General features: G+C 53.3%; 7 protein-coding genes across 7 annotated transcripts; 3 read left to right on the top strand and 4 right to left on the bottom strand.

The window, feature by feature from the left end:
- The first annotated feature begins 2,248 nt into the window (after positions 1 to 2,248).
- On the top strand, positions 2,249 to 4,346 carry BO70DRAFT_384495 (putative serine/threonine-protein phosphatase). Its single transcript, XM_025545664.1, has 3 exons — positions 2,249 to 3,160; positions 3,306 to 3,799; positions 3,898 to 4,346. Exons 1-3 carry the CDS (start codon positions 2,563 to 2,565, stop codon positions 4,141 to 4,143), a joined length of 1,338 nt encoding a protein of 445 aa, XP_025403335.1. The 5' UTR covers positions 2,249 to 2,562; the 3' UTR covers positions 4,144 to 4,346.
- Positions 4,347 to 4,500: 154 nt separating this feature from the next.
- On the bottom strand, positions 4,501 to 6,706 carry BO70DRAFT_358364 (LCCL domain-containing protein). Its single transcript, XM_025542269.1, has 2 exons — positions 6,121 to 6,706; positions 4,501 to 6,061 (listed from the first exon to the last, which is right to left on the bottom strand). The coding sequence occupies exons 1-2, from the start codon at positions 6,654 to 6,656 to the stop codon at positions 4,633 to 4,635; spliced, it is 1,965 nt and encodes a 654-aa protein (XP_025403334.1). The 5' UTR covers positions 6,657 to 6,706; the 3' UTR covers positions 4,501 to 4,632.
- Positions 6,707 to 6,862: 156 nt separating this feature from the next.
- On the bottom strand, positions 6,863 to 7,941 carry BO70DRAFT_307266 (MARVEL domain-containing protein; the record flags this gene model as incomplete). Its single annotated transcript, XM_025540070.1, has 5 exons — positions 6,863 to 7,222; positions 7,283 to 7,332; positions 7,390 to 7,577; positions 7,642 to 7,798; positions 7,879 to 7,941. The coding sequence occupies 5 exons, from the start codon at positions 7,939 to 7,941 to the stop codon at positions 7,186 to 7,188; spliced, it is 495 nt and encodes a 164-aa protein (XP_025403333.1). The 3' UTR covers positions 6,863 to 7,185.
- Positions 7,942 to 9,555: 1,614 nt separating this feature from the next.
- Positions 9,556 to 18,524, bottom strand: BO70DRAFT_384493 (non-structural maintenance of chromosomes element 4 family protein). The gene is made up of 5 exons (XM_025545663.1): positions 18,041 to 18,524; positions 17,135 to 17,983; positions 16,928 to 17,075; positions 11,257 to 11,261; positions 9,556 to 10,491 (listed from the first exon to the last, which is right to left on the bottom strand). The coding sequence occupies exons 1-5, from the start codon at positions 18,324 to 18,326 to the stop codon at positions 9,779 to 9,781; spliced, it is 2,001 nt and encodes a 666-aa protein (XP_025403332.1). The 5' UTR covers positions 18,327 to 18,524; the 3' UTR covers positions 9,556 to 9,778.
- A 192-nt stretch (positions 18,525 to 18,716) lies between these two features.
- BO70DRAFT_384492 (phosphatidylinositol 3-kinase VPS34) lies at positions 18,717 to 21,788 on the top strand. Its single transcript, XM_025545662.1, has 2 exons — positions 18,717 to 18,804; positions 18,866 to 21,788. Exons 1-2 carry the CDS (start codon positions 18,746 to 18,748, stop codon positions 21,513 to 21,515), a joined length of 2,709 nt encoding a protein of 902 aa, XP_025403331.1. The 5' UTR covers positions 18,717 to 18,745; the 3' UTR covers positions 21,516 to 21,788.
- A 65-nt stretch (positions 21,789 to 21,853) lies between these two features.
- On the bottom strand, positions 21,854 to 24,402 carry BO70DRAFT_425816 (uncharacterized protein). Its single transcript, XM_025547717.1, has 3 exons — positions 23,689 to 24,402; positions 22,611 to 23,636; positions 21,854 to 22,521 (listed from the first exon to the last, which is right to left on the bottom strand). Exons 1-3 carry the CDS (start codon positions 24,153 to 24,155, stop codon positions 21,975 to 21,977), a joined length of 2,040 nt encoding a protein of 679 aa, XP_025403330.1. The 5' UTR covers positions 24,156 to 24,402; the 3' UTR covers positions 21,854 to 21,974.
- BO70DRAFT_80956 (putative GTPase MTG1) lies at positions 24,398 to 25,881 on the top strand. Its single transcript, XM_025548741.1, has 2 exons — positions 24,398 to 24,905; positions 24,982 to 25,881. Exons 1-2 carry the CDS (start codon positions 24,639 to 24,641, stop codon positions 25,738 to 25,740), a joined length of 1,026 nt encoding a protein of 341 aa, XP_025403329.1. The 5' UTR covers positions 24,398 to 24,638; the 3' UTR covers positions 25,741 to 25,881.
- Positions 25,882 to 25,900: the final 19 nt, after the last annotated feature.

The raw sequence follows: 25,900 nt of genomic DNA, 5'->3' as shown, positions 1-25,900 counted from the left end.
TAACCCAAACCCAACGTTATTTATATTGCAGGAGTTTCGTACAGAAAACCCCAGGAAACATAACGATCAGCGCGATGCGCAACCCATCGAAACCCGCCAGCAGGTGACTCCTAGCAAGGATCACGATTGACTTGCGCCATACGAATTCCGAGGTCCTTGGCGTCTAGTTGTAGAGGGGTGAGGACTACTAGGAGGGCGAGGCGTAGAGATGGTCGAGGCAATGGAGAATTTCATATTTATATAGAGTGACAATGGCAGCAGTACGGAACTAACATTCCTTGCGCGCTTCAATAGGAAGGTCGGTCAAATGAAGTAGTCAAATAAAAATTAAGAAAACGCATTATAGACTTCTCAATGCCTCCAATCATAATATTTCAGATTTTGGTTCACATCATCCTGTTTATGTCGGCGAGTCCGGGTGTAGGCCTCGCCTGTTGAATGAGATTGGAATGACTTCCTTGTTGGTCAACTTATTTAGCGTTTTTTTACAGAGTGGAATGCTTCCAATATATATATATATATACCCATTTCCCATCGCTGCTGCACGGTTCAGCTACCGTGATGTCCAATAGTTCTGGCCTACGGAGCCTCAAGCGGGTGGAGGTTCCAACCTGCTCGCCTCAGGCTGTTTATTCACCAATGCCAAGATGAGACAAGAAACTGTGAGGCCACGAGCGGCAGGTCTGCCCTTCTGCTTTGTCCGGGCTATTTTATATTTATTAATCTACAAGTTAAATCACCTGCTTGATAACAGATAACAGCATAGCCTAGCTTCATTGAAACCGGGGAGCGTTTGCCAATGGTGAGAACTATTGCTTTTCGTCTTTCCGATGGTCTGCTGGCGCCGGTAAACTGAGCGTCCGTTACTCGGGAGTCGTTGTTGCGCAGAGCCACAGGAGACTCGGGCATAGCATACAGAAGTAGGCCAACTTTATACTAATTTACACTGCCCTGCTTGTCTTATCGTCAGAAATATGGCTGCAACATGGAAGGTAGAGGCGCCGCGATTCCTGTTTCATCAAGCATATGAAGTTGAAGCTGAAGGAGGATTAACTGGGCATCTTCAATAGTCTCGTGTGGGATCTCTCTTTTGAGGGCGGGCATTCCCCAGCGTTGAACAGTCTACTGTACACTAATTCTGCTGTCCATCAATACTGTCTTCTCCCTCACCGGGAGTATTTTCCTGCCTATAATTTCCAATCAACCACGATGGCGGCTATGTTGATAGGACACGGATATTATGTGATAATCGCTTGTGTAGGTATGTAGAGATGTACAACGTCTCCAAAGGAAAAGTATGGTGTATAGTCGATTTTAGATACAAGAGTGTTCTTTATCTGCGTCTTAGACTGTGTATAAGTAAAGCGTCCGGAAGCCCCTACACCCCTGAGAATCCACTTCACTCTCCAAGTAAGCAGTCTCCAGACATCGTAGGTAAGATAGCATCGCGGAGATGATCAACCGAGTATGTCACGATGTAGCTTTTCGCAGGCAGCTCCCGGGGGATATGTAACAGACCAAACAGACCACTCGACTAAAAAGGTGTCCAGACACCTAAGTAGGTGTGATACTGAATGATACTAGGTTTGACAATATGTGATTGTGTAAAGATCCTCAACAGGAAGATTATATCAGAAGACATGCACATTTCAATCAATATTCCACTGTCTTTGGGTGTCTGGACACTTTTTTTGTCGAGTGGTTTTGTTTGACAGATGATTGTCGAGACTGATAGAGAGACGCTTCCCCACCAAATCCCCACGAACTTTACCGCCTACCCTGTGGATCATTCGACCGGAGATACTGCCAATATCACGTGGGCTGTTCGGCGTCTGCCGGCATATTTAGGCCTCCAAGACGGACTAATTATTCTGCCTAATCCTGTCTCATCAGGCCCGGACACTGCTGATTTCTACGCGGACGATGTAGTCAACAGTAATCAGACAATACTTTCCATCCTGACATCTCGTCTCATCCCATATGTAGTATCTATACCAACCACAACCCGAATCCCGACTATACTAAATATAGCAACGACCCCGTCCAGCTCAGCCGCAGGACCCTGACGATTACATAACCCGACCCTCCGCCTGCGCGAGAGCAACGGCTAGCCCGGTGTGGTCTAGCGCCGCAAGGATGGGCAGTAGCGGCTAACCGGAAGGAGATTAGCGGGCTGGAGAAGACCACGGGTCTGAAACCCGGTTGGAGAAGGGCGGCACAAGACAACAACCGACTTGGTTGCGTTTTGTTTCGTTCGCGACAACTCCCGCCCCATGGTCGGTTCTGCTCCTGCTACACCGTCTGACCGACTGACTGACCGACCGACCTTGAGAGCGTGGACTCTTCCGATCTGTCAGACCATTCATTCCATTCCATGAGTCGACTGTCCTGATCCGCCGTGTTCCATACCGCCTGCACCCGCGCGCTCCTGTCTTCAATTCATCATCAATCACACACTAATCACACCCACCCACCCCCCTCCCCTCGTCAGCCCAGCCCGACACTACAGAACACTACGACCTGCGTACCTACCCATCTCACACGACCAACACCAACACCAAAATGTCCAACCCGTCCACCACCACCAGTAGTACCCTCGACTACTCCTCCGACACCTCCGACCCCCCTCTCTTTCCTCCATCCCACCACCACAACCCGCGTCTCAACCGCTACACCCGCCCCCTCATATCCTACGTCCGGAACGAATGGCAACTTTCCAACTCCAAATACTCCCAACTCCCCACGACCACCGGCAATAACACCAATACCGCAGACTCCTCCCTGAACTACTACCTCCAGATGATCCTGTCCATCATCACGGCGCCGCGCTTCCGGCGGTACGCCATCGTCTACCTCTCCCTGGTGCTGGGGTGTCTGGTCGGGTGGGAGTACTTCCTGGCGCCGCGGATGGAGGAGCATGCGGAGTTGGTGAAGGCATTGGATCCGGATGTCGGGGAGAGCGTGGGCGGGTGGTTTGGCGTCAATGCGTTGCCGAGGTTGGAGGGCGTGGTGCTGCTGGGCGAGTTGGCGGGGGAATTGGTTCCGGGGGCGAGTGGGAGTGGGACTGGGAGTGGAAGCGGGAAGAATGATGGGAAGGAGAAGACGGGGACGGGGAGGAGGTTGGTGGTTGTGGGGGATGTTCATGGGTGTAGTTCGGAATGTACGTTTTTCCCTTTCTTTTTTCTTTTTGATCTCTGGGTTCTGTGGGTGGATTGGATTGGGTTGGGTTGTGCAGGGGAGCGGAGCAGACCTTTAGTATACTGAGGAGACAGAGACATGCTAACGTGATATCTGACGATTGGCAGTGGAACACCTCCTAACAGAAGTGACCTTCACCCCCTCAACGGACCATCTCATCCTCGCCGGCGACCTGATCAACAAAGGCCCCGACAGCACAGGCGTGGTCGATCTCGCCCGGAAGTACTCTGCGTCGTGCGTGCGCGGCAACCACGAAGACCGGGTGCTGGTGCTGCGCCGGGACATGATCGACGCGGATACGCTGACGGATACATCCGCAGACGCGTTCCTGGATGGGCAGTCGACGGAGCAGGCGAAGCGGGACCGCACTCTGGCGCGGAAGCTGAGCGACGAGCAGGCGGAGTGGCTGGACGCGTGCCCTGTGATTCTGGATGTCGGGCAGGTACCGAACATGGGCCGCGTGGCGGTCGTGCATGGCGGGCTGGTGCCCGGGGTGGAGCTGGAGAAGCAGGATCCGTTCAGTGTGATGAATATGTTGAGTATTGATTTGGAGACGCATCTGCCTAGTTCGGAGCGGGGGGAGGGGATTAAGTGGACGAAGGTTAGTCAACCAAACTAATCTTACTTATTTAGCATGGGGGAAGAACGGCTGTTATATGGTTGTGAAGATATACCATACTGACCACCAACACAATCCAGCTTTTCAACAAACACCAATCCGTCACGTACTCCAACCTCAAAAGTACCAGTACGGAGGTGGCCCGCGCGCAGACAACCACGGTCATCTACGGCCACGACTCCAAAACCGGACTCAACATCAAGACGTACACCAAGGGTCTCGATTCCGGGTGCGTCAAGGGCGGGAAGCTCACCGCGTTGGTCATCAGTGACGACGGCGAGCAAGAACTCGTCCAGGTCCGCTGCAATAACTACCTCGACAGCTAAGCGGAGGTATCACTGTAGCATTATCTGATATACTATCGATCATCGACCCTCGTCATCTGTTCTCTTCGGGTATCTATCTATCTGTCTTTCTTTTTTGCATGGGCACAGGCACATTGCCATCTATCTCTCTGCTGGTTCGAGAGTCGCTGTATAATTGCTTTCGCATCTGGGTCTCCTTTTTTTTTTTTTTTTTTTTTTTTTTTCCTTCGCATCGGGGATCGGGCGTCTGAGTTGGTTGAGGATGGAGGGTTGAAAACTGGTTCTTAGTAAATCTGGGTATAATGTGTTGGTTAGATGTTGCGATTACTTTGTCGGGAATGGGTTCACAATAGAACAGTTTTATATATAAAATAACCCATTTAGATGAGTAGTTGGTAGTCATGCAAAATATGTATCGTCTAAAGAAATATATGGTGTAGAGATCCAGAATCAGAATTAACTCTATTCCAATGATTGAAGCGTAGATCCACACTCGTGCCTAGTATCATCTCATATCGCAGGCGCTCTCCACTCCCCGTCCGCCCCCCAAGTACCAGGCTTGGTGAAATCTTCATACCAAATGCCCCCCAGGGCATTCACCTTGATATACCCGAACCGGAAGTACTCCGGTTCGTTCGCCATATGGCGGGTCCAATTGAACGAGTCCAGCGCGCCGTCATCCGATTTGAACGAGCGGAATCGTTCGACGTCGTTGACCAGCACACTGATCCCGTCCTTGTCGGGCTCGATATGCGGGAAATCGAACTCAATGTTCTGCGAGGAGAATATACTAGGTGCACCGATAACAGGAAGGATACTTCCTAGCTGGGCGCCGTCGAGCAGAGCGGCGGACGTCTGCAAAATGCTGTCGAAGCCCCAGCGGGCGATGCCGTTGATGAAGAGACCCACCAACAGGCCCTGGTACAGGAGACTCGGGCGTGTTTGGAGGGTTGTCCCAGGGATGAACAGCAGGCTGAGCACGTAGTGATGGATGCGCAGGTTCATGTGCGGGACGACCATCAAGGCAACGACCCCGAGGCAGAGGAGCCCGTACAGAAGCAGCATCCGGGGCATTCGGCCCTCCTGCCGGAATGCGAACGCCTGGGTGATCACGATCAGGACGAGGACGCTGACGATAATAATCAGCGAGAGCAGAGCGCCTGGCTGTTGCTGGATGTCGTGGGGAGTGAGCCGCGAGAGCGGGATCTTGTCGAATGTGTCTGTGTTGAGGGCTCCTACCCAGCAGCTGCCCAGCCACAGGACCGTCTTATCCCAGTGTGCCTCCAGGTCCGTCAAGGTCTTCCGCACGCAGAAATAGTACATTGCGAAACCGACGAAAGCGCAGGGTAGAAAGCGGCCCAGCGCGGTAGACACCACCTCGTAGTAATCCGGCGAGTAGGGCGGGTCGGATGACAGAGCCACCTGGAAGTAGACGATGAAGTAGATCGACCCGTAAAACGCCGACGGGGACGTGATAAACAGCGACAGCAGGGTCGTGACAACCAGCGAAAACGTGAACAGCGGCCACCGGAGATCCTGGCAGCTCGAGTCACCCCCTTCGCTGGCAAAGGTGAAAGAAAGTGGGAAGTAAGAGGAATATCCAATACTGGAGACTCCATTCTTCTTGACCGCCGGGAAGTCGGTCTGTTCGCCTCGTCGACTCAAGACACCACAGCCGCCCTTTTTGTCCTTGATCAGGCCCGCATGTAGCGCCGCAGGACAGATCGCGGAGTCTCCCCGATACACACCAAAATCATCTCCCTCATCTCCCGTGCTACCCCCCACAACCAAAAGTCGATAGTTGTACTCTTCCGGGCCGACAAAATACGGCTCCAGCAGCATGGCATCCGCGCAGCCCGCGGGACAGCGGAACGCAAAGGCCCCTTTATCAAAGGGACGACAGGTATCGCCATTCAGGCCGCAATCCGTCGAATTAGGCCTGTGCGAGGATGAGAAAAAGCAATATAGTAGTGCAGAAAAAAAAGCAAACAGACATACCATAGTCTCGCATGACATGACAGCTTGACCGGCACCCCGTATCCATCGATCTCCTGACCCGCCACAGAGGAATGCAGGATCGAGAGGAAGATGACGAACCAGAGACCGATGCACGCTAACAAGACGGCGAGTCTGGCGCGTTGGGTCGGGAAATGACGCTCCACGAGACGGCCCGGCGCGATCTGCCAGCGGCGCAGCAACGGGGTGATCTGGTACCGGTGTGGCTTGGGGGGGCCGTCCATCCACGCGCGGATGCCAGAGAGAGTGCACGAAAAGCGCTGCAGGGGTGGTCTGTGATGCAGATGGGGAACATCGGAGGTTGGCAGCAGAGGGTCGTCGCTGGTGGTGTCGTACTCGTCGCCCAGGTCCAGGTCGGGCCGGTCGGAGTCGGAGCTCTGCCGCTCGAGGGACACGAATTGACTGCTCCCGGGGTCATGTTCGTGGTCCAGCACGTCCAAGGGGTAGTCCCGGGAGGTCTTTTCGAAGGACGACGAGGGTGACCGGGAGCTGCTTCCTGGGGGGAGTTCCGATCGCATTGTGCTCCATGGATACGAGAGAAAGAACCGAGGGTGGACGTGAAGCGATGGATGGCTACGGGAGGGAGTTCGGCTGCCCGCGACACATGACTGCCACTGCGACCCACTGCCGGTGGATCCTCCCCGGCTACGCAGCAAATCACCATCCAGGCTTCGGTGTGCTATGTATAGGATTGTATAGGATGCTGGGGTAAGATACGGAGCATAGATAGGGATTATTGATTGAAGTAAAACGAGCGACAAGGACCCACAAGCAAGCATCCTCCGAACCGTCCACGCGCCAACCGGGTATCGAATATTAGTATGCATAACAGAGCAACTCAGGTATCATCTCCATTCCACGACCGTATGCCGCCAGCCATCAAGAAACAACAAATTAGTAGTGAGATCGTCAGAAGCATCCAAGATCGTAAGCAGTATCGGATAGAGTAAGATATCCTGCACCAATATCAAAGATTTAGGGCAAGTATCAAAAATTCAGAGCAAGGTGTATATGACGCCGTGCTGTTTCGCGATCAAGAGATCATCCTTAAACGGCAGAGCGACGACCCCAGCGACGGCGACCACTAGCACACGCAATATCAGTACCACCGTGCAAGCAATATCCAACTCAAATGGTAACTTACTATGTGGGCGGAGCCGAGTCCTTCTTGACCCGGAAGGTAAACCAGATTCCCTGCACAACCATCATCAGTAAGCGATCACATCCAGCATAACGCGACTCGAAACGTACCACCAGCGCGGAAGCCAGCCAGACAATGGCAGAGATAAAGCTGAACGCCTCCGCGGCCTTCCACCGACTGCAGGAGTTGTTGTGGGTGAGCCCACCCCAGTGCCAGATGCTACCGCAGTTCAACCGGTGGATGGCATTCACGAGAATACCAAAGGCGGCGAACCAGGCAAGGGAGATGATGAGGTCAACTGCGCGAGGTCAGAGATGCGACAGGATAGGAGCGGAGCATTTGCCAGGAGGGAAGACACGCACACGCCCAGGAAAAGAAGCCTGAGGAAAAGGGGATGAGCCATATCAGCCCCAGCAGGAGGGATAACCCGGCGACAACTTCGGTATAGATCCAACGGGCCTCAGGCCAGCCGTGACCGCTGTACTGAGCGAGATAGTGGCCGATGATTCCTGCGACGACCTATCGTGGAAGAGTACGATCAGCGTGTGTTTTCTTTTCCTTTTAAGAGCGACGTCTGGTATGGGTATGTGGGGCCATACCGCAGCGCAGACGATTTCCGCAACGCGGAAGACGATGGAGACGAGACGCGAGATGACGGGCATGTTGGTGTGGGGTTGCTGTCAATGTAGGGCGTCAATAGATTATGGGAGAACTCCGTATGCAGGAGGCACTGGATGGAGTATGGAGTGGTAGTATGATCTAAATCAGGAGAAGATGCAGGGAACGCGATGAAGAGAAAGTCAGTCCAGGAACCAGCCACGCCAGCGGCAGAACGCAGAGGGTTAAATACGATTTCCTGGGGCCAGGCCCAGGTTCTTTCTCATGACGGCATTATTTCCTGGGCAGAAGAAATTCCCTTGCGCGAGGGAGTGACATGACATCGGGGCGTGGCGGTGATTGGCCGGCCCGGGGGGGGGGGGGGCTTGTGGTGCGGCCTGCCCAACGTCTCCCGCCCGCTGGGGAATGATCGCCCGCCATACTTTTTACAAAATACTTACCATCAACTACTATGATTGCTGTTTGCTATGGCAGGCTACGTCTACGTATACCCCATAGGCAGCATCTTTCCCCCCCCCCCCCCCCCCCCCATCTCATCAGTATCGATCACACGTCTCGCCGTCCACCACAGCCACACCAAGTCCACGCACGTTATACGGAGTAGTCTTCCGTAATATGCAGTCAGAACCGCAATTCTTAACTCCCGAGGCCCCAGTCAGTCAGTCCCAGTACTAGGGCTGAGCGCATTCTCCACCGCCAACCCTCCATCCAGTTCCACGGGTCCCTCAGCAATAGCGTCCCCATCTATCTACATAGTATCCACTGCAGTTCCTTTTCCCCGAGTGGACCTCCCCTAAATTACATACTACATACTACTAAATACTATCACCCACCCATTTGCCGATCAGCCAACCCGCGCGCGAAAAAAAAAAAAGGGGGGGGGGGGGGGGGGAAGGGAGGGCGAGCCTAATAAACCATCCATCCTCAAAAACAAACACCCTTCGTTGGTGTGTGTGTAGAGGGAGTCTTGTGGTGGGGGTGACGTCAAGGCAATCAATGATGGCGTGGCAGCCTGGAGCGAAGGGAGGACAGATGTGGCACTGCACGGTAGATGGCAGTGTCGGTGTTCGACAGGGTGTTGTGCTACGAAGTACGGAGTCCAAGGAGAAGAAAATTTGCCTAGTATGTGAGGGGGCACTGCACTGCACTGCACTGCACTGTATCTACTACTTTGTATTCTGGCCTGCCAAGTGGACTGACTGGTGCGTGGGCTAACTGCAGGCTTCGTCACTGACGTCATCATGCATGTTCTGGGCATGGATAGTAGTACTGTGTGATGGATGGGAATGGGACGCATGGACCAACCTCGGACGTTGGATCAGGTGTTGTGCTAGAAATTTGGAATGGGCAATATTCTGGTAGATTCTGCGGTGCCGAAGAACAGTGTGGTATTGGCACTACTGTTTGTTCCCAGGGGAACCTCCTCTCCTGTTCCTATTATTATTAAAACCGGCTCGAGCTTTCCACCCAAAAAAAAGGAACTCCCACTAGCTCGCTTTAGGTTATCGCGCGAAAACCTTAAGACGGCGGGCAGAACTCGAAGAACCATTTGCACACTTTGCCTTGTGACTCGATTTCAGGGAAGGGAGGGATATACAAGGGCTGCGTGCAGGGAGTGGGAAAGGAATATACATAGGATATGAAGATACAACATACTACTTACTATCTAGAACTCCGATAAACCGGCCAGCTGGTTCGTATTAACAGATCATCAGACTATTGGTACATGTGTTCAAGGAAATATGCGACAGGCCCATCATCCCGGATGGCTCAACACTGTCCGCCGGAAAGCAGAAACGAAAGATGGGTACGCGAAAGGGAGATTGGACAGAGAAGGCAAGGCGCGTGAGTGAAAAGTAAAACACCACCATCCCAGACAGATCACACGTGCTTCCGATCCGCCAGAAGCCACTCCATGACGGACCGATACACCCCCTTCGCACCACTCTCCACCACATCCCCATGGCACGGAATCAGCCGATTAAAATCCCAGCCATCAATCCTGCGCACCGACTCCGCAAACGCCGCCCGATCCCCACTCGACAGCACATACCAGACAAACCTCTTCTGCCACGTCGTCGACGACCCCGTGGACAACAGCGGCGACACCATCTTGGTCAGGATGCCCGAGGTTGCGCTCTCCTTCGTCTTGGAGTACTGTTCGCGGGCGGGCAAGTTAAACAGCAGATCCGCCTCGATCAGCGTGCGCGACGGTCGGTGGTAAAACACCAGCTCGCGCGACGGATGGCTATGCACGTATTCAGTCTCGAACTCCGCGTCGAATTCCTCCGAGATGCTCTGCGATCGGCTAGCGGGGGTGGTGGTCGCATCTTTGTCGTCTTTCCGGAAGACATGCTCGAAGGGGCTCGCGTCTTTGGTTTGGGGGTTGGATTGGCGCTTTTCCCAGAGTCCTTCGGGGGCGATGATGGCCGCGTCGGGGAAGGCTTCCTTCCAGGCTTTGAGGTGCAGGTGGTGTTCCATGTCCAGCGCCGCGATGTATTTGATCGTGCCGCCGAGACTGGCGATCGTTTCGTGGACTTCCGGGGTGAGGTTGACGGGGGAGAAGACGGCTACAGAGCCGGTCGCCATTTTGACTGCATTAGGGAGGTATGGTTAGCATCTATACCGCCTCGTGCGATGCAGATTCTCATTTTGGCTGTGCGAGATAATCGGCAGGAATGCAGTACGGATCGCAAACTAGCAGGGAAAGCGAACCTAGGGTGCCTCTTCCTCCGAACTTCAAGCGACCGAACCGCGCAAATGGCAGGCTCAAGGTGATCACGTTGGAGGTCACATTGCGGATCACCATCACGTCCGCCGGGTTGCTGGGGAAGAGTCGGGGTGCCATGATGGACCGAGCTTGCGGTACGAGCTTCAGGGGCACAAAAGTTGAGCAGTGCCTTCCTCTGTGGAGGGGAGGAGGGTGTGACAGGTCGCATGGAGAAGATAAGGTCGCGATCGATCGGGAGGCGCCTGATGGGGATGGCAGCCGTTATGACGTAAGGTACCCCCGGCCTTTGTCCGCAACCAGCAGCGGCATTCAGGCCATGCAGATCGCATTGCTGCTCTCAGACGAGTACCTCCTTCCGAAATGTGCAAGCTCGATCAATTTGCTTTGAAAGTGAGTAATGTCTCTGCAGTCAGGTCCTATCCAGATCCTACTATTCTGAGCTATATCAGGTGTTGGGCCGGTCGCCTAGCTGCCCTGGCCGACCCACCTATATGTTGAGGGTTTGCTACCACGAGCTTAAAACTCACTTGTACAATGTACAAAAAAGATTGATTTTGGTATTGTGTAAGAAAGGGGCAGGTTAGAAGCTGTCCTACAAAACAAGTCTGTCATTACTGCCCTTCATAACAGGTACTGTGGATGGGCCATTTTGGCATGATGTCCGGTAATATATTCCAGACAACTAAGGTCGTGGATACGGTCCACCACTACCTTGCATCCACTTCGAGAAAGAAAAACCCGCCACTGGTTCTGAAAGCAAGAAACACCAAACTACCTCCGCAGAGGCTTCCTTGGTCTTGGATCGTCTCCCAAAGACCCGTTTTGGTCAGTGCGGACTGGATGAGATCGTCGGTCGCGGTCTGCTGCGAAGCCAGCCTCGTTTGTTCAAAGTCTCCAACAAGAGTAGCAGTATCTCCACTGCCAGAGCCACCGAAGCGACAATTGAGATTGTTTCCTCATTGCCTCTCAGGTAGAGGCTTCTCAGTTGCGTCGCATTGAAGAGGATGTCGGAGAGGAGATAGATGCAAATCAACGACGATGGGCGCACCGATCGCGTGTGTTCGAAGCCGGACAGCACAAAGATGATACCTGCGCTGAGTAAAGACAAAGTTGCCGATGCGATGGAGACCTTGGCTGCGGGATGGATAGACCACAGCGCTAACAGGGCGACGCGTAGTCCAGCTAAGAGTGCGGCAACGGCCTGAACTCATGATTACTTGCCCACATTGCTTTGGCAATGGAAGGATGAGAGGTAATCCTTATTGCTTTCGCGTTCCTGATCGGGTGAGCGATGGTTTTCACGTTGCTCTGGATGAGAAAGGAGAGGAGGGCGGGAGATAAAGAAAGAAGTAGGGAGACTCAGTGTAGATAAATCAGCCTTCCAATCCCTGGGAATCCGCTATCCCACAAACAGAAACTTTGTTGAAAGACCACAACAGACGCCGTAGCACCGCGGAAGAATTGGACTAGGATGAATCAGGCTTACCATATTCATCCGGTATATCTTGACAATTGACACTGAGGCTCTGACGCGGAAATCGCCCCTTTAAGACACCATGACATGTAGGTTGCAACAATGCGGATACCATCAACATATGCGAGTGTTTTGGTCTTTGACACGATGATATGAGCGAGGATGGGGGTTATGATCCGGAAGACAAATGTAAGAGTTCTCGCTACTTACCATCTCTCTGTCCAACTCTGCGTGGTGAGCTTTCCAGGTATTGGGTCATTTGATAATATCCAACCTATCACTTCCATCCACCTAGTATCGGAATTTTACAAGCAAACAATGCTCTATTTCTTTCATATGTTCTAACGCTCTTCAGGAATGACAAGTCCCCACTCATGCTCAGTCAGGCCCAGCATAATTCCCCTCATCTTTTCCTTGATGAAAGTGGCATATTTCCCGTCCTTTCCCTTCTCACTTGGAAAAAACACAGTTTTATCTTGGTATCCAACTTCGTCCACCGGGACGATAAAGTACTAGAATCAATAAAGTATCAGTGAGCTGCGGTCTGCAGAGACTGGCATTGAATGAGAAGAGCGAAGAAAATAAATCCACCTACCGCAGTACCCACAGCAAACGCCTCCAATAGTCGACCTTCATCACCAGCCTCCAGCACCTCCTGCATGGTAAACTTCTGCTCCACGACCTCGACGTTCTCGAATCCCTCTTGCTTCATGGCGACTGCTTCTCTCGCGATTTCCAAAACGCTCCTCCTAGTCACGCCATCGAGAATAATCTTCCCATCCAGCGGGGGAGTAACAAGCTGCACGATTCCGTCTTTTGTCTTCCACACCAGGAAGAAATTACTGGCTCCAGCCTCCGTCACCTGTCCTTCCTCCCCCAGGAGCCACAAAACCTGTTGATAGCCTTTCTCCTTAGCATACTGCTGAGCAAGAAGGGCCGGTCCGTAATTCGCTCCAATTTTCGCAAACCCAAACCCCCCGGGCCAGGCCCTAACCATGCTCTCCTGGCTGGCAAGCAACCTCAACCCCGAGGACGCGTCCTGCGGAAAGATGGTGAAATAACTCGCAACGATATACAACAGGGCATCTTTCGGGGTCTGAGGGTTCAGCGATTCCGTGGTGCCTATCAACGTCGGCCGGAGATACAGATAGCTGCCTGGCTCTGACTCCGGCAACCACTTTTGTCCGTCCACCGCCATCAAAGCAACGATGAGCTTCTGCAGCTCTGCGGGGTCGAATGCGGGGAGGGAGACTCGCGTGGCGGAAACGAGCATGCGTTCGGCATTGCACTGGGGCCGGAAAAGTCGCAGCTTTCCATCATATCCCCTGTATGCCTTCATGCCTTCGAAGCATTCCGTTGCGTAATGCAACACCGAAGCCGTGGGCATGAATGATAGGGGCCCATAGGCTTCGAGCTTGGGATCCGACCAGCCGGCTTTTTCGTTCCATTTCACGGTGATCATGTGGTCGGTACATCGAGATCCGAGGCTACTCAGGCGCTCCGATGGGCTTGGGACTGGTTGGGGTGCGTTCGTTCGCTCGATGACCAGCTTCGAGGCATCGAGCGGCGTAGGAGCGTGCTCCATAGGCAATTCGGATTCTACAGCCATATTCCCAGCTCCAGCTTCTTCTTCTTCTTCTTCTTCTTCTTCTTCTTCTTCTTCTTCTGCTGTTAACCGCAGGCCTCTGAACAGCAATAATGGTCGGTGGGGTATTCCGTCTATAGCGGGGGTGATGGGTGATTAGAGGTCCCTTTGCTGACTGCTTGATACCGCTATTCTGCGCAAGGAGGAAGAATGAAGTACGGGGATTCTAGAGAGGAGCGCTTCTCAGATCTTATATGGCCAGACAAGCCTTTCCGTAGATCCTTCATGCCAGTATTCGATGCATCCAAAACCCAGTTCTTTTCGTCAGCCATGGGAGGCCTAGTCATCGCTATCGCCCAGTCATCTCCGCGGTTGGATGTCGATCGCACGGCTCGATCTTACACATTAGTTACTTACCATGCTGTCAGCTGAGCCCAATCTCCCCCACCTTCCGGTTTAGTCAGTCATCAGCATCACTGGTGGCTATTTTACTTTCTACTTATCTCCTGCATTCCCATGCGTATATATGGCCCGCCCTGTTTCCTCCAGGGTTTCTGCCCGGTGAGTACAACTTTCCATGCCTTACCAGGATCGCTGTGAGCATCGTACTGCATTGCAGATTGACTAAATAAGGCGCGGTAAATGGTGAAAGCCAACCCGCCTCTGATTACTAGCGCCTGCATTTCCCCCCACCACTGTGGAACCCACTGGAGCACTCACTCACTGTCAAACCCAGTATCATTCAGTATCAACCACACCTCCTTAGGTGTCTGGACACCTTTTTGGCCGAGTGGTCTTTTTGGTCTGTCAGTCACTCACTCACTCCAATCCAACCACAGAAGCGCCCCTCCCACGACTCTGAAACTCAACAATCGGCCCATCCCTCGCAGCATTGAACCGATCATCGATTCTATATTCGTTGCACCCACTACTCCACGCAGCCGACGTCACCCCCGCATCCCCCAGGGTGGACCCTGGATGTAACCTGACCCTATACATGCACAGCACGCGAGCAAGAATGGTCGAAAGATCACCATACGCGAGACTCTTGCCGATACACCCGCGGGGGCCCAGACTGAACGGGCAGAAGGCACTTCGAGCCAGAGCCACCGACTCCTCCGTGACGCCAGGCTGAGACCCCGGGATCCATCTCTCCGGACGGAATGCGAATGGCTGCGGGAAATACTCCGGGTTGTGGTGGATGGCATAGATGCCTGTCCCTATCACGGTTCCGGCGGGGAGGAAGTGGCCTTCAAGGATCATTCCGCCCGGGAGGACCTCTCTGGGGAGGGTGCCCGTGACGGGAGGCGATAGGCGCAGGGCTTCGTCGATGCAGGCGCGGAGATACGGACATTGGTCTTTCCGGGGCGAGGGGAACCCGATGGTACTCGGGTTGTTGCTGTTGGAGGGGAAAGTGGAAAGTATTTCTGTTTCGAGCTTTTGGAGGACCCGGCTGTCGTGCACGAGGTAGTAGAGGGTCGCTGCGAGTGCGGTGGCCGTAGTGTCGGACCCGGCGACGACAAGCATCCTGCACTCTGCCCAGAGCTCGGGCATCGAGAAGTGGTCTTCTTCTTGGTCGGAGTCGCTGCTGATGAGGTAGTGGAAAAGATCCTTCTCTTTGATATTGGGTCCAATTTGGATTCGCTGGTTGGCCTTCTCGTTGCACAGGTTGATGTAAGTTTGTCTCTTGTCTGACAGGTTTGGAAAAATCAGCTTGCCTAGAGGGAGGGTGCGGAGAAGTGGAAAGCTTCCACTCTGCCAATATTGGTCAGTGGTTTCTATTCTGTTCTATCATGAAGCACCAGCATGCCAGAAGGGGGGGGGGGGGTTACCATAAGTGACCAATACGCCGTAGCGGCGATCAAATCGATGATGTAGCGACTCTTGTCGCTTTTGAGCATGTTGAATGAATCCCTGCCGAACGCTAACTCGCCCAGAATATCATATGCCACATAATTCGCAAGATCGGATATGTTGACAGCGCCGGTCCATCCCGTCTTCGGATCCGGATTCGAGCCTATCTGCACGCAAAATGTATTGATGCATCGATTAATGCGATCCTCCATCGACTTCAGTGCCACCTCTGTAAACGCGGGTGCCAGTGCACGTCTGAGGGGATACCCAATTAGCAGGACATCCAGAGATATTCGAGATCCATCCATCCATCTGTCTACCTTTTACGCGCGTGAAGAGTCTTGTCAACGCAAGTGAAGGTGCTCCACCCGCCCTTATGCGCGACGAAGGCATGGTAAAACGATGACTTTTGCACATTGGCCTTGGTACCGTAGATCTCTTTCAGGCCGGTGTTGGTATTGATCGATAGATAGTTTGGTCCGAGCCGAACGAAACCCCCCAGCCTTTCATGATACATTCGCTGTATCAGATGTCGATCTCCTTTCCAGGCGTGATAGAGCCCATGGAGGCCGGAGACCTTGGCAAACCATGGCCCCGGGAAGTGAGATAGAGGGTGGAAGTACAGTCGATAGATTGAAAGAGAAACTACGTAAAGTAGACACACTGTACATACTATCGTGATCGGGGAAGATGTATTGGAGATGATGAGGCTCAGATAGACGGTCATTGTGGGTGTAAAGAGCGATTGAAAATATTCAAATTGTGGTTGACGGCTTGAGGGAGGACTTGAGGTTCGAGGATGAGCTGCTACATATGCATGCACAGTATCACAGTTACCCCTCTTCGATCCCCGGGTCGAGCAGTCACTTGATTTTTGTGACTCGTCTCTCGCCTGCCTTTAATAAATATGTAAGTCTGTGTGCATAGAGACCAAATTGCTACTAACTGTAGTCTCGGGTATCTGACAAGCTTATTGATTTATTTTAGATATTCTAGAGACTGTAAGGGCAGGAGACTTGTTATTTAATTAAAACCTCACCAGGCACAACCGTCTTACCATCGCGAATAATTGTTTACTCCACCCTGTAACTAATTCAGTGTTTATATTCAAGCCAGCCAAAAGTTGATAATGACCAAAAGGAACAAGTAGACTCTGCTTCATAGTGATCATGCGTCGTAGAAAAAAAGAAAACAAAACATCAACTATATATCTACACTATGACGAATTGCAATACGAACCAGATGAACACCTTTCACAGCAAATGGGTATCACGCTAGCCACGGGAACAAGAACCAAACACTCCAGCAATAGAAACATACACCAACCACCCCGATGAATTCACCCGTTGTCTTCAGCCATGCCAGGTTTGTGCTGTATTTTGCGACTCTTCCTCGCGGTGGGGAATGATGGATTCCTTAATGTCGTACACTTTGGTCAAATCCCGCCAGGTCTCGAAGTCGAGGGTGAAGATGGCTTGATGCTTCTGGATGCCCTTCTTCTGGGCTTCGCTGGGTGCATGGGGTTTCGCGGCATCTGTCCCGGGGAGGATTAACACTATACATAAACAAAACTGAGCACTGTGGAGGACTTACGCAAAGTAGGCAAACCCCGACTGTCTACCGAGATGCCAACCATCCCATCTCTCACCAAGAAGCTCACATAGAAGAGATTCTCCACGCTCTGTCCAAATGAGGTGGGGTTGATGCAGAACTGGAATAAGGGGACACCGCCGTCGTCAGCAACATTGTGCTTGGCCATGACTTCCTGCACCATTTCTTCCGGAGGGTCCTCCGGTAGATGCGACAGTTGCCTCTCCACAACATCTTGGCCGTGGTTTTGTGTCTTGGCCAACAGTTTGTTGATGCTGGCACACATGGTGGTAAGGTTCGAAGTTTCCTGCCTATCCAGATCATCGTCTTTGAGGTCTTGCGGTGCGACGGCCTTTGTCGGGTCAATTCGCTCCCTGGTCCGCCGTGCAGCCTGCTGCCGGATGCGCTTCTGTACCGACAGTGGTCCCAGTAGGAATCCGGGAACCGGCGGGCGGGAGTTGTTACAAAAACAAGCCGCGCGTCCGAGCCAGTCCCAATTCATTGCATCCCCCTGGTCGTCGTCGTCGCTATCGTTGGGGTTCTGTTGGCTCCTCGCGAGACCCGTGCGACGGCGCTGGGTGCTGCTAGGGAACGAGGCTTGAGGGTCCTGAGGACCCCGCCGCATGAATGAGATGCACTTCGAGACAAACTCATCGACATCTACACCGGCGCTAGCATCTCCCAAGACTAGCTGTGCGGTCTTCTTGTACGACATGTCCGCCGCGGTGACAAGCAATCGAGAATCGATGGTTGCATCGGAGGTCTGTTTGACATTTTCGAATAGATTGTTCGCCTTCTGGATCGTATCTCGGATTCCATGATTGCCTGCCTGTAGAAATTCGGTCCTGGAGTCTAAAACACACTGCAGTCAGGCACCGCCGTACAACACGCACGCTGGAAGGGCCCTACCATTCAAATCCCGCGTCAAATCTCTCAGGCCCTTGCGAATCCGTCGCCGTTCGACCTCATCCTGGTCGGGATCGTAGTACTCGTTGTCACGGCTCGCCCGTGGCGGCGGCGGGGCTTGAGATGAGCTGGCCTGGACATTTGAGTCTCTAGCCGACAGTCGTGGTCGCTTCCTGTTAGACTGGGAGGCCATTGTTTGAGTTTGGGTTCTTTTGGCGACACCTGATGATCTTCGGCGATTCTCCTTATCGGACAGTCCTGAAGATCTGGGGGAAGAAGAGGATGCCATGTCTTGCGGAGTCGATGTTCTTCTGCGCGACAACGGAAACACGGAGGGGACAAAGAACGCGATTGCGACCGGCTGATGTCAACTGGCGGAGGTGGGAGAAGACTTCAGAAGAACAAAGAAAGAGCGCAAAGAAGGCGAGGAGAAGTAAACACACGAAAGCCACGCGGAGATGGCATCGATGATTGGCTCCAAGCTGACCCCAGAATAGCAACGAGCGTTTTGCCTCTGGCACTTCACTTCCATTTTGCGCCAGCGTTCGAGGCGCGCCCCGAACGCGTCCCGTCACGTGCCGGCAGCGGACCCCGCGTCATCCGTCATCCGTCCGCCGGCTGCCCCAGGCATCGTCTCCGGCCGGAGCTCCCCATCAGGCGTCACTGTCACTGCCGACTGCTGCCATCCGAGGTGGAACCCAGCAGAGGATGGAGGCGTTCACGTTCGCCGTTTCCACGCAGGTGGACTTTCCCATCCATGTCAAGATGTACGCATCCCTTCATTCTCCCCGGTGATCATTAACAATGTCCATCTGACAAGCAGTGAAGTGGCTCCTTGGAGGGAAAGCAGAAACAGGTACCTTTTTCGGTCCTTCTCAAACAGCCCGAATTGCGCCACATTGGCTCCGCGCAGAACCCCGTCTCCGACCTCTTCGTGACGATACAATTATGGTCCGCATCCAAAGCGCTGGGGGTCCCGCTGCAGACTTCCTACAAGCCGTTCAAGTCCGCTCGCGCATGGAATGAATGGCTCCAGATGCCGGTCTCGATCAAGGATGCCCCCCTCAAAAGCCAGCTGGCCATCACGGTCTGGGATCTTTCGCCTTTTGGCGGCGAGGGAGCGCGTGGGCATTACGTGCCGTTTGGTGGGACCACCATATCACTGTTCGATGACGATGGCAAGCTCAAGACGGGCAGGCAGAAATGCAAACTATACCGGCATAAAGCCGCAGATGGCTTTTCCTCGACGACAACCCCGTCGACTCCGCCGCCGAAACGTCGCAAGGCCAACGCCCCGGATCCGCTAGGGCCGTCCGCCGAGGAGATGGAACTTGAGCGCGTGGAGGTGTTGATCAAGAAACATGAGATGGGAGAAATACCGCGAATTGACTGGATGGACCAGATGGTTTTTCGTCAGCTGGAAAGGCTTAAACTCAATGCAGACGAAGCTGTAAGGAAACGAGCCATCCTTATGAAGGCGAAGAAACAAAAAGATTCGGAAAATCAGGGGGCGGACGCAGATGATTCGGATGACGAATGCGTGGACGACGAGAACTTTACTCTCTACGTCGATTTTCCGCGCTTCGACCATCCCATCGTCTGGTCGGATCATGAGTACCCACCGCCTCCTGTTTCGGCCTATCCGCAAGGTGCGCCCGCAAATGCCAATTCTGCGCTGAAGCCCCTTCCAGAAGTCCGCTTTGGTCCCGGGATAGAAGGTGCAGATGGTGGAGGGGTGATTAGAATATACGACCCGGAAGTTGGCCAGACAGGTAACCCATGCGAGGACAAGCACCGGAGACTGATTCGTAGCCATCGGACCGGCATTATGGATCGAGATCTGAAGCCCAATCCCAAGATTCGTGATGAGCTCAACGTGATCTTGTCGTACGAGCCAACGCAGGATCTGACTGCTGAAGAGAAGGACCTTGTCTGGCGGTTCCGCTATTTCTTAACTCGTGAGAAGAGGGCGCTTACCAAATTCGTGAAATCGGTCAATTGGCGCGACGTTGGTGAGGCGCATCAAGCCGTCGAAATTCTCCCGAAGTGGACCGAGATCGATGTTGACGATGCTCTTGAGCTCCTTGGACCAACCTTCGACAATGCTGCAGTTCGTTCATATGCGGTCGAGCGTCTTCGCAAGGCTGACGATGACGAGCTTATCCTCTACCTCTTACAGCTAGTGCAAGCGCTGAAATACGAAGATAACTCTAACGGCGATGCGGAGGACGTGGCACACGACTCATCCTTGGCCAACTTCCTCATCACCCGTGCAGCCAACAATTTCAAACTGGGCAACGATCTTCATTGGTACCTTATGGTCGAATGCGACGATGCCGGACCAGGGACTCTATCGACGCAGCGCAGGCTTTTCGCTCGCGTGGAATACTACTTCATGGCAGAGCTAGAGCAAATCCACCCCGACTACCGAAAGACACTCTTACGACAGGGCGAGCTTGTCGCGGTACTCACCAAGATGGCCAAGGAGGTGCGATTCTCGCGCGAGAACCGAGTCCTCAAGATAGAGAGACTGAAAAAGTACCTGAAAGATCCGAAGAACGACCTACTCCATATCGATCCTCCGCTGCCACTACCACTGGACCCCGACATTCTTGTGACAGGCTGCTACCCCGAAGAAGCCAACGTCTTCAAGTCCTCTCTCTCCCCTCTCCAAGTGATGTTCAAGACGTCTGACGGTCGTAAATACCCCATCCTTTTCAAACTCGGCGACGACCTCCGCCAGGACCAACTCGTCATCCAAATCATCATCTTGATGGACCGTCTCCTCCAAAAGGAAAACCTCGACCTCAAACTCACCCCATACCGCATCCTCGCGACCAACGCCACCGCCGGCGCCGTCCAATTCATCCCCTCCGCCTCCCTCTCCGCCATCTCCGCCAAATACAAATCCGTTCTCGCCTATCTCAAGGCCAACAATCCCGACGACAACGAACCCCTCGGTGTCCGCAAAGAAACCATGGACACCTACATCAAGTCGTGCGCCGGATACTGCGTCATCACCTACCTCCTCGGAGTCGGCGACCGCCATCTCGAGAACCTCCTCCTCGCCCCCGACGGCCACTTCTTCCACGCCGATTTCGGCTTCATCCTCGGCCGCGACCCCAAGCCGTTCGCGCCCATGATGAAGTTGTGCAAGGAAATGGTCGAGGGCATGGGCGGCACCACCTCCCCCCTCTATCTCCAGTTCAAGCAGTACTGTTTCACCGCCTACACGACCCTGCGCAAATCCGCCAACCTCATCCTGAACCTGTTCAGTCTGATGGTCGATGCGAATATTCCGGATATTCGCGTCGAGCCAGATAAGGCCGTGTTGAAGGTCAAGGAGAGGTTTCATTTGGAAATGACGGAGGAAGAAGCCATTCGCCATTTTGAACAGCTGATTAGTGATAGTGTCAATGCTATCTTCGGGGTCGTGATCGATCGATTACATGAGTTTGTGCAGGGTTGGAGGGCTTAGCCAGTGTTTTTTTTTGTTTCGTTTTATTATTTAGGTATTTATTCCCCGAGTGTTAGGTTCCCTTGGTGAATGCATCATGCGGCTTGGGATACTTTACTTTGAGGGCTGGCTGACAGTACCCACGATTGGAGTCTGGATGGGTGGGTGGATTGATGGATTGATTGATTGATTGATTGATGGGATGGCGCGGCGCAGAATTCATTACTCTATGCTATGTTTGTATGTCTGGTGGATGATTGATACCCTGCTTTCGCTGAGAAGCGGATACTTAATGATGTATCTAGATAGCTTGAATTTAGATATATAGACATATTCTTTGTATGTGTGTGTGTGTATGTGTGTGTGTATGTGTATGTGTGCTAGACGTTTTTGTAGTCATGTACGTTCACCTCGTTTACTCTATCCAACCGCTCTCACGTAAATCCATTTAACGATGACCAGTCCAGTAAAGACACTCGCTCACTCAACCGACCTCCCAGACTCCTCATCCGTCCGTTCCCAGCCCCGCAGCTCGATCCACTCATTCCCCGTTTCGTCGCCTCCACACCGAGCTGTGCCTAAATCGCCCGACCTCCGATCCTCACCCACGGCGGCAGCCTTGGGATCTGAAAGCACTTCCTGCGCGACCAGCACCCCGCTGGTTTGCTCCTCGTGGATCTTCGTCTCGGCATCTTCGTCATCTTCGGGTGTGCCCTCTCTGCATGCCCACGCGTCTACGAATCGGAGGACCTCGCGCGGCCACCAACGCTTCATGACAAGGAGACGGAAGGGGACCAGGGCGACAATGAGGACGGGAAATGCAGGGGCGCCACGCGTGAGGGTGAGGATGAAGATGGCTACGGTGATGATGATCTGGAGGAGGGTGTAAAGGTGGATAGGAATGTAGGAGGGGGAGGGTGGTGGGGAGGTGTCGTCGGGGGTGGTTTGTATTGATGCCAGAGAGGGGGGGAGAGGGGGGAGTTCGGAGGGCGGGGTGAGGAGGTAGAATGTTCGATAGAGGATGGGGCTAGGGCTTATTGTTAGTTTTTGCTTTCTTTGATGAGGTTGGAAGAAAAGGAAGGAAGGAAGGTCTGCACTGTTAACTTATGAACTTACTTGACGGATAGGCTCTGCTCCCCCATGAACATGAATAGTCCTGCCAAGACGCTGGTGGGGGTTAGGCCCAGGACTATCATGAATGGGGGACTGATGAAACAGAGAATAGCAGCTGAATGGAGGAAGGATGACCAGCGTTGTTCATAGACCCTTTTCACTTCGTACGTCTCGACTTTTTCTTCCCCGTCGACGGTGATGACGCGCTGTTCTTTTTCGATATGCATGAGGGATTCGGAGTGTAAAGGTGCTTGGGGAAGGAGGCCGTTGGCGGGTGGTATGCCCAGTATACCGCATAGGGCTGTTGTGGTGCCGAGAAGGACAACATCCCACGCAAAGCCGCCTGGTTTCCGGGTTCCGTAGCGGTCGATCGTGCAGATGATGGAGCTAACTTCGTGGTCGAAGAAGAAGAGAATCGTGATTATGATTCCCGGGATAATGGCGGCAAATACCCAGCTAACGGGAAGGTGCCAGAACTCGATGAAAAATTTGTCGCGGCTGGGAGAAGTTGGTTTGAACGAGGTGCTGACGGGAAGGGTCATCTTGTCCAGGTTGGCTAGCTCCCCGACGTGGGGGAGCCCGATGAATATGATAATGGAGATTGCCGCAGCGTACTCGGTTAAGCCCATTCGGATATACCGATGGAACAACGGGCGCCAGCTTTCCGCTGTGGAAAGGAAGATTGCGAGGAGCATCGTTCCCACGGCCCCTATGACAGCGTACAAGAATGCCGCAAAGGAGAGGCTTTCGTGGGCTCGCTCGAGCTCCTGGATGGCCTTGTGGAAGTAGATGATGCTATTGAGGAGGGAGAAGATCTCCGTTGCAAAGGTGGTGACGTAGCGCATGGTCCAGTCATGGGCGTTTATTATGGCTAGCACATAATGAAGCCAGCCAGCGTGGATGAGAGACCACGCCATGAACGGTAGAAAAGGAACCTCGAAAATATCGTTGCATAATGCATAGATATTCTCGGCCAGGACTGAGAAGGGACCAGTCACGCCAAGGATAGTCAATGGCTGGATGGAGAACCTGGTGCTTTTGTGAGCCTCTGGGTTTCTAGATGAAGACACTGAAGACTTACAATGAGAAGATGACCCCACACAGCCCAGTACTGAACACTACCTCGATTGTTCCCCAGTTCTGACCCGTCTCTACGTAAAGATCACTCGCAAACGTGATCCCAGGAAGGAGGTTTGTAAAGAATACATAGACCGCACTGGCGAATATCAACTGATTGAACACTGTCCAGTCGGAGATATATCGACGGCGCAGGTTGGTGAGGTCTTGCTTTACCAGTCGAAATGGACGCAATGGCCCTCCGGAAGCGACGGAGCCCCGTAGGACCCGAAATGCCTTTGGTGTATGTTTGGAGGGGGTGATGATAGAATGTGCATCGTGGCCTTCTTCTTCGTCCTCCTCGTCATCGTCGTGGTGTCGGTCTAGCTCATGATTGTGTGCTCGTTTTGGGGATCTCCGTTGTCTCCGGGATCTGTGACGCAGTGAGGAGACACGCGTAGACGGCGGACGGAAAGCCGAAATCAAAGGCATTTTGAGTCTTCGGAGTCATGGTAGAGAGGAGAATGTGGGGAGGAAATGGGGAGCTGGAGGGGTTGGTGTTGGTTTGATGCCGCCTTGGCCGTCATGACGTATCCGATCCAACGCTTACCGGTATCTTTCCGATAACCACGTCAGCCTGCCCGAGGTATGGGGGTGATAAATAACCTGGTCATGCGGGAATGTTGTCGCATTCTCTTCCCGAGCAATGGCAGGATAGCGATATCTCGAGCGACCTTTCGTCTCCGTCAATTGTCGTCGTGAGCAGCAACAGCCGCCGATCTTCGGCCGTCGGTATTTGGAGGCAGACCGCCTTCCTCACCGCCATGGCCGACGGACGAAATCCCGTCCGCCGCGGAATTTCCTCTCCTGGTGCCAATCGCCAGGAAACATGCATCTAATCCCCTCGGTTTCCCAACCATTCCCGCGCAGGACGGGCTGAACAGTCTACCGTAACAGCTAGATGGCCTGATACTCATGGCTGCCCGATTCATTCCGCGCCAGGTCTTCCCCTATCATGGGTCCATACCCCGGTCCTACTACCTGGGCCACCACAGGTCCGGGCTGGCCGCAATGAAGGAAAGGCTGTCAGCTGTCGATTATATCATCGAATGCCGCGATGCCAGAGCCCCTGTCACCTCAATGAATCCAATCTTTGAAGAAGCCCTGGGGAACTCCAGACGGATGATCGTGTATACCAAGAGAGACCTGGCCACTGACCCCGGGTCACAGGAACGGAGAAAGGTGAACCGAGAACACCGTCTTTGCGAATCATGCCTGTGCTACAGGATGGCTAACGACTTCTCTATTCTCTGTACAGCTGGAAAATGAAGTCCGACTCTTCCATGAAAACACTCCCAGCGTCTTTCTTAGCACGACTGTTCGTTCGGACCTGACCCGGGTCTTGTCGCACATGCGGGCCGAGGCGTTAGCACTCCAAAAGCCCGTGGGGTCTCGCGTGATGGTTGTGGGTATGCCGAACGTCGGCAAGTCGACGCTGCTCAACAATCTCCGTCGATTAAGCACGAGCAAGGCCAAGGCGGTGCGGACAGGAGCTCAGCCTGGAATAACCAGAAAGGTGGCGACCCCGGTGAAGATCCTCGAGTTAGACGATGGCTCCCCTGTCTACCTGATGGACACTCCGGGTATCTTCATGCCATACGTTCCGGATGCAGAGAACATGCTGAAGTTGGCACTGTGCGGCTGCGTCAAGGATTCGGTCATCGCCCCCGTCACATTGGCCGATTACCTGCTATATCATCTGAACCACCGACACCCTGACGTATACGGGCAGTGGTCTGAACCAACAAACGAGATCAATGATCTTTTGGACCAGTTCGCCCGCAAAACTGGTCTCTTGAGCAAGGGAGGTCAACCAAACATCGACCTCGCGGCACTAAACTTCATCCAGAAATGGCGCGACGGTCAACTAGGCAGGATCATGCTGGATAACATACAAGAGGAGAAACGCCGACAAGAAGAGAAACTAGACGACCCAGGCGCGGACGTGAGCACCAGCATCACCCAGGCCTTGAAGACGAGTAAGATCAAGATCAAAGAGCGATCTAAGGGCCAATAGAAAACACATTGTATCAAAAACCCACTCGCATCCATTGTACAAAAGAACGAATCATGTTGGTATCATCAATGAGCTTTTGCCTCCCCTCGGATGCATAGTAGACTGGTAGATCCGCCGGAAGACGCGGAGGGGCCAAGGAACCCGGAAATCAATGAGTATG

This window comes from Aspergillus heteromorphus (genome assembly GCF_003184545.1).
Source record: "Aspergillus heteromorphus CBS 117.55 chromosome Unknown BO70scaffold_2, whole genome shotgun sequence".
Lineage (NCBI taxonomy): Eukaryota > Fungi > Ascomycota > Eurotiomycetes > Eurotiales > Aspergillaceae > Aspergillus > Aspergillus heteromorphus.
The sequence above is the reverse complement of the archived record's forward strand: the minus strand, read 5'-3'. Positions and strand labels throughout refer to the sequence as shown.

Excerpts from the sequence above, each read along its gene's own strand:
- BO70DRAFT_384495 (XM_025545664.1), top strand. The coding sequence starts at position 2,563 with ATGTCCAACCCGTCCACCACCACCAGTAGTACCCTCGACTACTCCTCC. Across the intron at positions 3,161-3,305 it reads TCATGGGTGTAGTTCGGAAT|TGGAACACCTCCTAACAGAA; the intron begins GTACGTTTTTCC and ends GACGATTGGCAG. Across the intron at positions 3,800-3,897 it reads AGGGGATTAAGTGGACGAAG|CTTTTCAACAAACACCAATC; the intron begins GTTAGTCAACCA and ends AACACAATCCAG.
- BO70DRAFT_384493 (XM_025545663.1), bottom strand. The coding sequence starts at position 18,326 with ATGGCATCCTCTTCTTCCCCCAGATCTTCAGGACTGTCCGATAAGGAG. Across the intron at positions 17,984-18,040 it reads TTTGACGCGGGATTTGAATG|ACTCCAGGACCGAATTTCTA; the intron begins GTAGGGCCCTTC and ends AGTGTGTTTTAG. Across the intron at positions 17,076-17,134 it reads TCGGGGTTTGCCTACTTTGC|ATGCCGCGAAACCCCATGCA; the intron begins GTAAGTCCTCCA and ends TCCCCGGGACAG.
- BO70DRAFT_80956 (XM_025548741.1), top strand. The coding sequence starts at position 24,639 with ATGGCTGCCCGATTCATTCCGCGCCAGGTCTTCCCCTATCATGGGTCC. Across the intron at positions 24,906-24,981 it reads GGTCACAGGAACGGAGAAAG|CTGGAAAATGAAGTCCGACT; the intron begins GTGAACCGAGAA and ends TTCTCTGTACAG.
- BO70DRAFT_425816 (XM_025547717.1), bottom strand. The coding sequence starts at position 24,155 with ATGCCTTTGATTTCGGCTTTCCGTCCGCCGTCTACGCGTGTCTCCTCA. Across the intron at positions 23,637-23,688 it reads TGTGGGGTCATCTTCTCATT|GTTCTCCATCCAGCCATTGA; the intron begins GTAAGTCTTCAG and ends CAAAAGCACCAG. Across the intron at positions 22,522-22,610 it reads GAGCAGAGCCTATCCGTCAA|CCCCATCCTCTATCGAACAT; the intron begins GTAAGTTCATAA and ends AATAAGCCCTAG.
- BO70DRAFT_384492 (XM_025545662.1), top strand. The coding sequence starts at position 18,746 with ATGGAGGCGTTCACGTTCGCCGTTTCCACGCAGGTGGACTTTCCCATC. Across the intron at positions 18,805-18,865 it reads TTTCCCATCCATGTCAAGAT|TGGCTCCTTGGAGGGAAAGC; the intron begins GTACGCATCCCT and ends CAAGCAGTGAAG.
- BO70DRAFT_358364 (XM_025542269.1), bottom strand. The coding sequence starts at position 6,656 with ATGCGATCGGAACTCCCCCCAGGAAGCAGCTCCCGGTCACCCTCGTCG. Across the intron at positions 6,062-6,120 it reads TCATGTCATGCGAGACTATG|GCCTAATTCGACGGATTGCG; the intron begins GTATGTCTGTTT and ends ATCCTCGCACAG.